The 11722-nt window shown below is 33.4% G+C and overlaps 1 protein-coding gene across 1 annotated transcript; it reads left to right on the forward strand.

Moving 5' to 3' along the window:
- Window positions 1-474: 474 nt before the first annotated feature.
- Window positions 475-11470, forward strand: LOC139491106 (betaine--homocysteine S-methyltransferase 1-like). Its single transcript, XM_071278473.1, has 7 exons — window positions 475-611; window positions 3017-3207; window positions 4145-4339; window positions 5035-5146; window positions 8127-8305; window positions 10020-10101; window positions 10951-11470. Exons 1-7 carry the CDS (start codon window positions 599-601, stop codon window positions 11238-11240), a joined length of 1062 nt encoding a protein of 353 aa, XP_071134574.1. The 5' UTR covers window positions 475-598; the 3' UTR covers window positions 11241-11470.
- The last annotated feature ends 252 nt before the right edge of the window (window positions 11471-11722 follow it).

The raw sequence follows: 11722 nt of genomic DNA on the forward strand, positions 1-11722 counted from the left end.
TAAATTAACATCAAGTAGTGTGCGAGGGTCTTCGAACAACCACGTACGTCCTCGTTAATAGAAGCCCGGTATAGATTACGACAAGTAATGCAGTTGAAGTAGATTATAAATTGACTTGGCGAGGATTGTGAAACACCCCTTTTTTTCTCCTTTATCCTTAGTTGAAAACCCTCCTTTTAAAACTATGTGCGCGAGCAAACGAGAAATTCATGGCCATTTAATACACGATAAACGAAAATTGAGAAAAAAAAATCTAACACGTTTCTTTCCCCACAATTTGTACAAAACACGGTTCAAATAATTGATCTACAAAAACGTAAACATATGAAATAACCATCGTAAACACGATGCACGAAAAGATCTCCTTTTACATACACTCCTCTATACACTCTCATTTAATAATATTTATCAAATATAATCCTGTTTGTTTACGTTAATATTTCCTGAGTGACAGGTCAAAAAGATTATATAACCGTTTGAATCTACAGAGTTAAAAATTAGAACGCTTAATTCTATTTATCTCGTTGAAAAATACAGTATCCTTGTTGTAAACATTGACCCGCGTTATTCAGTATAAGCTGTTATTTGCGTGAAAAGGATGTCAACGCGTGGTGAGTAAAGCAATTCTTATATATGTGTACATATATATTTTGTAATCGACCTATCTTTTTAGCATTCTAACATTTTCATGTGTTTATTTAACAACAAAACAACACCAGTTAATATATTTTTGTGAAGGTGCAATTGAGACTTAATTTTAGAAGTTGTTCGACCCATATCTTAACCTAATTATTTTTATTTGTTACAGTTTTATTTTTAACTTTTATTCAAATGCTGCAAGATATAGAAAATATATAACAAAACTGAAAATAATGCAAAATATATAGATTTTGCTAAGCTGTGTTGTATTTTATTATTGATTTCCACGTGTGTATAGTGTACGTAACGCACGGATATCATATATCATTTACTGTAGTGTGTTAATTGTGTTGCGTTATATCTTATAACTTATATGATATTTGTACTGTATAATAGTACTAGTCACTGATTAAATGGAGGGGTTTATAGTTGAGAATAAAAAGTAATGGCGATGTATTTCAGGGATATTTGTCTCTTCCGTCAAGTGCATTGCATTATTTGTACAGCTTCATTTAGAAATTCTATATGGAATAAGCTAATAAAAACTATTTCGGGACTATCACTTGAAGTTTGGTTGTTGTTGTTGGTTGTTTTTTTTTTTTTGGGGGGGGGAGGGTTGAAAGGGGGCAGTAGGATTTTTTCGGATTAATCATTTATTTTAATCTGTTGATTTGCATGCTTAATGTTTTGTTTCGTAAAAAGTCCTGACGCATACTGAACCGCTTTTCATTGATATAATAATAATAAAAGTACGCACTTAGGGGAAGAATTTAAAGCATTATCTATATTTACAACGGTAAACATAATATTTGTCTGAAGGTCATGATGAAAAACAATAGATAAAACTAAGTAATCCGCTTATTTACTGTAAATTCCATATAAGAGCTATTAGTACATATACTAGTTGACAAAAGAAATGATACAAGACAATTATATAAAATTATATATGTATTTTCCATGTGTGATAAAATTTGATACACTGTATCAAGGTAAATAAGAGTGTTATTTTCTCATCAATACCATTGATTTAAGGCAAACACACTTTTTTGATATTTTTTTATTTCAAAACAATTTAAAGCAAGTAATAGCTACACATGTCCGGCTCCTGTCATTTTTTTTTTGAATTTGTTAAGTTTTGTAGTTCTCAAGTTCTGGAACTTTAATGCCAGAAATAAAGGGAATGAGCACACAGAGCACTCAAGAATGTCGCGACTGTTTTCTCTGTATACAATGTATGCCTATAGGTACATAATTATGTACACAATATGCATATAACGTGTGTGTGTTACTAAACATGTTGTTTTCTTAAATCTATTTTGTTTTAAATCCCTGACCCAGTTTAGCGTACAAAAAAGCATGACATGTATACATAATATTATCACTAAGGCTAGTATGGTAGGTCATAAAAGCGTGTATTAAACTGTAAACAAGAAAATTTTCAAAGGTAACTTAATTTGTGCAAAATTAGTCTTTGCAATTTGAACAATTGTAAAACAAGTATATATGTCCTGAATATGAATAAGATATATCAAAGCTTTAGAATCATATTCAAAACAGTGTGGCTGTGGCCATTGATTGAAGACCTCAATTATCCCATTGACTGGGATAGATTATGTGAACGTTTGTCTGTAACGATCACTGCTCACTATATACTTGTTTAAGACACTGAAACTGTGGGGTCACCAAAGGTTCTCAACACCTAAATAAAGTAATCCGAAAAACTATTCAGGAATAATACGATGTTTTGATTTATATCAATAATATAAATCAAAACATAAAGGTTGTCCCTGATTAATTTTCGAATTATTTTATTATTAAAGGCGTTTAAGAACCTTTGATGACCCCACAGTTTAAACTCTATAATAAGTAAGTAGTGATCAGTGATCGTTATAGACAAACGTTCACATAATCTGTCCCAGTCAATGGTATAATTTAGGTCGTCAATCAATGGCCACAGCCACACTGTTTTGAATATGATTCTATACTTTGGGAAAATATTGCAATGATAGTACAGTCTGACACATCAGCACTTGAATCAAACTATAAGAAATATAAAATTGAAATTGGTTGTGTACATTGAATTTAGGTCGTCAATCAATGGCCACAGCCACACTGTTTTGAATATGATTCTATACTTTGGGAAAATATTGTAATGATAGTACAGTCTGACACATCAGCACTTGAATCAAACTATAAGAAATATAAAATTGAAATTGGTTGTGTACATTGTTTATAGCAAGTTGATTACGTAAATTCATTCTTGTGGGTAAGCCCGTTAAAAGTCCCGAACTTGCATGTAATATTTGTCGCTGGACATCTGGATTACCAATTAATCAATTTCTGTTCATTTATGAAACCATTTTCCATTTCATTTAAGGATTGATTGAACGTTTAAAGAATGGAGAGTGTATCCTCAATGCAGAGGGTTACATGTGGGAATTTGAAAGAAGAGGATATCTTAAGGCAGGGGCTTTTATCCCAGAAGTTGTATTAGAAAAACCGGAACTCATACGACAGATGCATTTAGAATTTGTACATGCAGGCACAGACGTTGTTGAGGCGTTTACTGTAAGTTTGATATAAATTGAAAGGAGATGTCAGCTAAAAAAATGCAACCCCTCCGCTCCAACAATAATAAATAAAAAAAAGCCAAAAAAACAACAATATTTAAACAAAAACAAAAACAAAATACACGAAGAGTATGCATAAGGTCTTGAACATGCTATGTGTCGATCGATTCCATGTCAAGCTCTAAATAAAGACGACAATAGTTAACCGATGTTTAAATATCGATTAAAATCGATTCTTGATTTATAAATAGATTATTGATTGATAAATCGTTTGTTGATTGATAAATCAAGGTAATGGAGAGAAGTTGAGGAGTTCGCCTACACCTAAAAGGAGCGAGAGCTGGTGCATCGACAGGGAAAGTTCATGCAAGTTTACACTCAGTAATATATGTTACAATCGATTAGCTTATACATCAGACGACTATACTGGAATCGAGACGACATGTCGCTAGTGAATTGAGACATCAATGAAACGTTATTAATCGCTCAAATACGGAGACTATTGGATCTACCATCATTATTGATCCTTAAATAAATGACAAAACATAAGCTCTGACGATATATATTCAGTGGAAATGGTAAGCATGAAAGTACTATAGAATTTATTTCAGTATTAAAAACCTCGATATGAATAATACTTTGTTCAAATAACACCTGGGCTGGCTGCCTGCTTTTTCAGCTAGTACACTAATTCCTGTAGTATTTTATTTGTTTTCTAGTCTTGATGTCGTTTTCGTAAAGCAATTTTGTTAAAAGTTACTTTCGAAATGTTCAATAAGATAATCAACTAGGTTCAGTCAATTTTAAATGCTACAAAAAACAACATCTCTGACTTGAAGGTTACGATCTTTTAGACGAAGTTTCTAATTTAAACTATAATTATTAAAACTTTTTCAGTTCAAGTCTTGATTTCCATTATATTATAAAAATTACAGTACTATGGTCATAGGGAAAAGTTACGTTTAATTGGTCGTGAAGAAGATTTGGAAAAACTCAATCGCATTGCCTTAAAAATAGCTAGAGAAGTTGCAGACGAAACTGGAACTCTAATGGCGGGAGGAATCTGTAACACAGGCATATATGTAGTCGGGGATGAAGAAGCTAGCAACAAAATACGAGAAATGTTCAAGGTAAATCTATCTTAAATTACCTTTTCAATTGGAACATCATATAATAACTAATAAATATTTTGAAAAAAATCTATAGCGTATATATAATATTGTTTACTTCTATTCATATTTTCCATTAAACAGACTGTACTGACACTGAACGAAGCAATTGCATGGTTTTTTTTTTTGGGGGGGGGGGGGGATTTATATGCTTCTTTTTTAATTCCACAATTTGGTGACCATTGTTCATCTTTTTATACTAAATCAATATGCTCCCAATCCCATGTTCGAAATTGCTGTCATAAGCCTAATGTTCCCGACTGTCTTGATAATGAAATTCTAGATCGGGAATAATATGGGCCAAATCTTCTGGAAAATATTACCCAAAAAATAAAGAATAGAGAATAATCATATATAATGGGCAAAATCTACAAAAACGATATTCCTACTAAAATATAGGGTAAAGAATCTACAGAAAAATATCACTCAGAAAATAAAGAATGGAGAATAACGGACCAAATCTACATACAAACAAAAAAATAAAAAATTAGAGAAATAGAGACCAATAAAGTAAACAATTTGAAGCATGAGGCACTAACATACTATAGAATTCAGAAAAATGGGCAAAAAGACAACAGAAAATTTACCTAAAACGTGAAAGAATACTGAAATGATGTCTAGAACACGAGATCGAAAGATTTGTTTTACATTTGAAGGAACAAGTAGAATGGGCAGTGGAAGAGAAAGCAGACTTTATCATCGGAGAAACTTTTAACGACCTAGGAGAGGGCCTGTTAGCATTAGAAGCCATTAAAAAATACGGCAATGGTTTGTATAGTTTTACAAGTCGCCATTTTGATTTGAGACACATTGACATTTTTTAATTTGCACTACAGTCGAACTCGGTTGTGTCGAAAAGTCGGATAAGTCGAAGTAATTTGTGGGTCCCGGTAAAATTCCCGTTTGATCAATGCATAATTACCTTTGATGATAATTTGAAGGGAACGGTACAATCACCTTGGAGCCGTTAGTTTTGACAATGAAACTGCTTGGGGTTTTAGAAAATGTGTACTGAATGTATGTACATTTTACAGTACAAATTACTAGTAGAAATTTGAAGTCTTATTTTTATTCATTCAAATCCAGTGCAAGTCAGGATTCCAACATTTTCTTATATATTTCTTCATTTTAATTCTCTTAAATCGTATCAACTAACACAAATGCACAGGTCTATACTAGGATCAATATAAATATATTGTTATTTTTGGAGCATTTGAAAATAAGTTGACAAACTAAAACCACGTACATCTATCTAGGTCATTAACTTGTAAATGGTCGTCTATCTATGTCATTACCTGTAAAAGGTCGTTGACCGATTGTACAATGTACATTATATTTAGGTACATAACCTCGATTATCAAATAGCATAACTTTAACTTGTTTTATCGTTCATCGGCATCAACTTCTATACATGCATTTATTAGAAGAGGTGGCACGAGTGTCAATGAGAAAACTCTCCATCCAAGTCACAACTTGTTAAAGTACACCATAATAGGTCGAAGTACAGTCTTCACCACGAAGTCTTGGATCACACCGAACAGCTGGGTAGTCCGCATATACATGCATTTATTAAAAGAGGTATCATTTATCAGCAAAAGTTCAGATTTGGGCAATTGAACTAGAAAAGTACAGCGATTCATATTGCCATATACAAAAGAAGTAATAAGCAGTAGCGGATCCAGAACTTTTCCTAAGGGGGGAGAGGGCGCTGATTGACCTAAAGGGGGGGGGCCTCTCCAGTCATGCGTCAGTGATTCCCTATATAATCAACCAAATTTTTCCCACGAAAAGGGGGGGGGGGCACGAAAAAGGGGGGGCCTGCCCCCCCTTGGATCCGCCTATGATAAACTATAGATTTGATGGGGGGATCCATGCATAACTAAGAAACATCTTCAAAATGTTACTGCAACTTTAAAATTTGATATTATGATACTTTTCCTGTTTAATCAAACTTATTGCTGTTGTAAGAACGACAGAAAAGATAAAAAAAAAATTGAGAATAGAAATGGGGAATGTGTCAAAGAGACAACAACCCGACCAAAGAGCAGAAACAGCCGAATGTTACCAATGGTCTTCAATACAGCAAGAAAATCCCGCATCCGGAGGCGTGCTTAAACTAGCCCCTAAACAGAAATGTGTACTAGTTCAGTGATAAATAACTCCCAAATATATAAAGAATACTAAAATTAAAAATCATACAAGACTACCAAGGCTAGAGGCTCCCGATTTTGGATAGGCGCAAACAATGCGGCGGGGTTAAATATGTTTTTAAGATCTCAACACTACCCCTTAATCTTTAGCCAATGTAGAAAAAAAAAACATACATGTAGTAATTTGATAAAATATTCATTTATAAATTCTATGTAGATCAGATTTATTCGTCTGATATCTTCAGGATTATCGCCACTCAGATATGAGAAGCTTACATCTAATACATAAAGTTTGGTTTTTGAAGCAGAAATGAAATTTGGGATGATTTTTTATTATCTTCCAGTTTTTGTTTCAATTATTGATCTGTGTTACAAAAAGGGGATGTACATTTTGAAAAAGAAAAAAACCATTTATTTAAATTTTTAAAAGTATAAAATAAACAGTTTACAGGGCATGATTTCGATAATATGTAGCTTGGTTTCGTGTTTATTTAAGTCTTGACGCCATCTCATTTACTAACGAGTTGACCTCCTAATACCTCCGATGGTCATATACACGATATAAACATAAATATAAATGTAAATACACGCAAACACATGTAATTGAATTTTTCACGGTCTGTTTAATTTCATTTTATAGATTAAAATTATATGTTAATCATCGGGTTTTCCTGTACAAGAATGATTTTTAGTAAATCGTATCAGTCAATTAAATGATTTACCTTCGTTTCACTTTCAATGTTGACATTATATTCCTTTAAATAACCGAACACTGCATGCATTATTCATCTATAGATAAGAGGTTAAATTGAAGTCCACATGAATACGGATTGTATGAGGTCGAATTATTCACTTGCAAGTGAAAAAATCATTATCAATATTTCTTAGTGTCATTTGACAAAATTGAACCATACTGACTGCTAAAGGCGAATTATTATTTCACTTTCATTAATGATTGAAAAAAACCCATCAATCTTTAGATTTTTTTATATATCTCGTAGCTAGTGTCCCTTTAAGCCAAAGAAAGAAAAAAGGATGGACATAGGTCCTCGTCACCCACTGAAGAAACCACTGGTTGTAATTATTTTGATTAAACCTAAGCTGTAATTCCCCCAAGAGATCATTCACATATGATTCACTGCTTCTGTTCTTGAACGCTTGTTTTATATACTTTTGAGCAAAGGTTTAGTTAATCTTATGAATAATTTACACAAACTCGTTAAGATGCTATTTCGTCAAAAAGAGAAGAATTCATAAAAGGGCAAAACCCACAAGTTTGAGGAAACGTAGACTCTTAACTAAAATCGACCAACGTACAAAAAAGACAACAAAATGCTACACACAAATCTGAAGATACAGCAACGTACACGAAACCCATCACGCACTGGGGTGAACTCCGTGCTATTCAGTTACTGTCCCATAAGAGGCACTAGCTGTGCTATTACGTGTGGCTAATAACAAATTAATTCAAAATTCGTTAAAATGTCGCATTCGACGATGTCACAAATCGGACATATTTGTTTATGAAAATATTGTCGAAAACATAAAGAAAGAGCAAAATATTTTTTCTTAAAAGAAATGTATTGCAAATCTTGTAGGTGTACCCGCTGTAATAACTTTAACTCCATACATTCCTGATGAAACAACTGACGACGTACCCTTCCCAGAAGCCTGTCGTCGTCTTGAGGAGGCTGGCGCAGATGTCGTTGGAATTAATTGCGGCAGAGGTCCAAGAACTATGATTCCATTATTACGAGAAATTAAAAAGGTTTGTCAGGTGAGTACACTATGAATATCTTTTGTTTTCAAAATTGTGTAATCCTGTGTTATAATACATGTACCACAAACCCAGTTTGGTGGAGGGTTTGGCGCCTGCAAACCGATTACTCCGTCCAAAGTCCGGAGTATGTCAGTGACTGGTCGTTTGTTGCTGCTTATCATATTTGCGTTTCGTTTTTGTTTTGAACAGTTTGTTCTTGTGTTTTTCTGTTGTTGCACTGTCCGAGGTTTGGGGGAGGTTTGGGCACCCGCTTACACGTTTGAGCCCGCCACATTATGTAAATACGTGCCTGTCCCGAATCATGAGTTTGTAACTCAGTAGTTAAGTTGTCGTGGGTTGCTATATACTAGAAAATGTATCATATTTGTGGTAATGTTTTGTGCATAAATCAGGCCGTAAGTTTTCTCATTTGATTGTTTTAACATTTGTTTGAACGACAAATGTGTAGTGTCTATAATTAGTGCAACTTAATATAAAAGTTGATGTTTCAAACTGTGAAGTTTTGTTAAACACCAAAGCCAATCATTAATACAATGCACATCATATTTTTTTGTTTATTTGGTAGCCTTGTTTCAACAAAACTTCAATATATGTAAACTGTCTTCTTAATAGTTATTAAAAATATTGTCCCTCAACTCAAAATCTTCAATAATGATATTCTATTTAAACATTTATTTATATGTTACATAATGTCTCTTATTTAACTATGCCACAACTAAATATGTTAAAGAAATCGCACATTATCTATGAAAATAAGAAGATGGTATGATTGCCAATGAGATAACTCTCTACAAGAGACAAAATGACAAAGAAGTTAACAACTATAGGTCGCTGTGCAGCCTTCAACAATGAGCAAAACATATACTGCATTTTCAGTTAACAAAAGTCCCTGAAATGACATATCAAAAAGAAAACAAATGGCCTAATTTATATACAAAACAATGAGCGAAAAACAAATATGATATACAGCAACAACGACAACCACAAACATGTAATTACAGACTCCTGACTTTAGTATACAAAATGTGGTGGGTTTAAACTGGTTTAAAGGCACCAACCCTCCCATTACCTAGGTTAGTGGTGTAACAGAAGAACATAAGAACATTACTTGGGTTAGTGGTGTAACAGTAGAACATAAGAACATTACCTGGGTTAGTGGTGTAACAGTAGAACATAAGAACATTACCTGGGTTAGTGGTTTAACAGTAGAACATAAGAACATTACCTGGGTTAGTGGTGTAACAGTAGAACATAAGAACATCACCTGGGTTAGTGGTGTAACAGTAGAACATAAGAACATTACCTGGGTTAGTGGTGTAACAGTAGAACATAAGAACATTACCTGGGTTAGTGGTGTAACAGTAGAACATAAGAACAAACAATAACAATCAGCTAAAGGGGGCTTAACTTATTAAACCAGAAAGACATCTAATATTATATGGTTCTGATTCAAAACCGTATTCATTTCGTAGAGATAGTTCGTCTGTGTTATTCGGTAGTACCCGAAGTTCATTACTGAATGAACTCGAAGAACTTTATTCTCGCAAAACTAAAAGGCATAGTTACAGAGAAAATATTTATTTACAATAACATAATATGTATATACATGTATAAGTATAGTAGTAATGGACTTCTGGTAGTACTGTTTTAAATCCAAAAGTTCTAGATTAATTTGTCATATACAATTATTGATAAACTGAATATATTATAGGGTCCAGTAGCTGCGATGCCTGTACCTTTCCGCACAACAGATGACCATCGAACATTTCAGTCCTTGTTGGACCCAGAAACAGGTTTGTGTGCTTAACGCTTGTCAAAGAAATTAAAAAAAAATGTTTAAAAAAGTAAGCCAAATTCCCTTTTTATTGGTAATTTTTCTAAAATCTTGAATCTCCAACAAATTTCACAGTATTACCTATTCCCTTTTAACTTAAGGTTAAAACAACATGACAAATTTCTTAACATTTGATAAAACCATAAATGTGTATCTATATGAATAAATGAAACGTATATACAGCTACCAATAAACATACAACTTGCACAAGATGATGTCTGTTTTGATAACACTCACAAAGACAAAAAACAATTTCAATTCCAATTCCAAAAAATAAATGAATGATAATTTGAATTTTGCGTCGAATTAGTCTTATGGGTCAATTGTTAGATGAGGGGGGTAGGAGGGGTCCTGATCCCGAAATCCCGGGCTTAAAAACACGAAATCCCGAGGTCCCGAATTTAAATATAGTTAAATCCCGGATCCCGAAATTTGAAAAACAGAATTCCCGGATCCCGAAGGGGTAAATCCCGAAATCCCGAGCTTAAAAACACCCAATCCCGGAGTCCCGATAAAGGTCCTATCCCCCCTCTTAGATAACAATGTGAGGTCTGTTTTCTGCTGTTGGGTTGTTGTCTATTTGTCACGTTCTCCGTTTTCATTCTTTATTCTGCTGATGCTTTTTAAGAACAATGTCATAGTGTTTATATATATTGATAGTTTTATTTTGATTTGTTATAACCTAATTTAAGCATTTTTTGGTTCTTTAAATATCTTTTTTTCGTGACCTTTCTGTACAGCTTTCTAGTGTATATAAACGTATCATATTTGGAAACAATATTAAAGATTATTTACGTCTCTCTTGTAGGTAAATCTTTGTATCCACTAGATTTAGCTTGTGCCATGTGTAGCCGTTCAGACATTCGACAGTTTGCAACAGAAGCAAAAGAAATGGGAATAGAATATATAGGATTATGTTGCGGAAATGCACCAAATTATTTCCGAGAATTGGCACAAGTTTATGGAAGACAGCCTGAAGCATCAAAGTATTCACCTGACATATCTCAAAGCTTTATTTTTGGGGAAAAAATAAGTAAAAAGTATTCAAGCTCTGACAAGCTTAGGCAGTACATGGTTACCGGAAAACCCACTGAATAAGCTATCATGATTTAAATAGCAATTGTTTTATTTTGATGCTTACTGCACTTGTTCACTGCTTTTTGGCTAGTGCAATTATTGACAAAAAAATACATATTATTTGTTATATTTACAAAACAAACGTTATACAGGCTGTATAACCTGCCCTACATATATTATAGAATTTATGATGACCATGCGTGTCAAATATATACACAAATAGAAATGAATAAAATTTAACGTTCAGAATGATGTTGGCTTTAATTATTTGATTTTAATGCACTTGGACTAAAAGTGATATTTTTTTATCACTTGGCGTCGTCGTCCGTCTTCGTCAGTCACGGCATTACCTTTTATAATTTTTTACTTCTTCTAGAGAACCACTGAAAGGAATGACACCAAACATTGCATGAATTTTCCTTATGAGGTGCTTACCAAGTTTGTAGCTGGTTCATCATCTAAGATGGCCGCCAGCGGGAGACGTCTTTTAACATAGGACCCTA

This window comes from Mytilus edulis, chromosome 10 (genome assembly GCF_963676685.1).
Source record: "Mytilus edulis chromosome 10, xbMytEdul2.2, whole genome shotgun sequence".
Lineage (NCBI taxonomy): Eukaryota > Metazoa > Mollusca > Bivalvia > Mytilida > Mytilidae > Mytilus > Mytilus edulis.

Bases quoted from the DNA above. Each gene is read 5' to 3' on its own strand.
- LOC139491106 (XM_071278473.1), top strand. The intron at 3,208-4,144 runs GTAAGTTTGATA...TAAAAATTACAG, and splicing joins ACGTTGTTGAGGCGTTTACT to TACTATGGTCATAGGGAAAA. The intron at 8,306-10,019 runs GTGAGTACACTA...AATATATTATAG, and splicing joins AAATTAAAAAGGTTTGTCAG to GGTCCAGTAGCTGCGATGCC.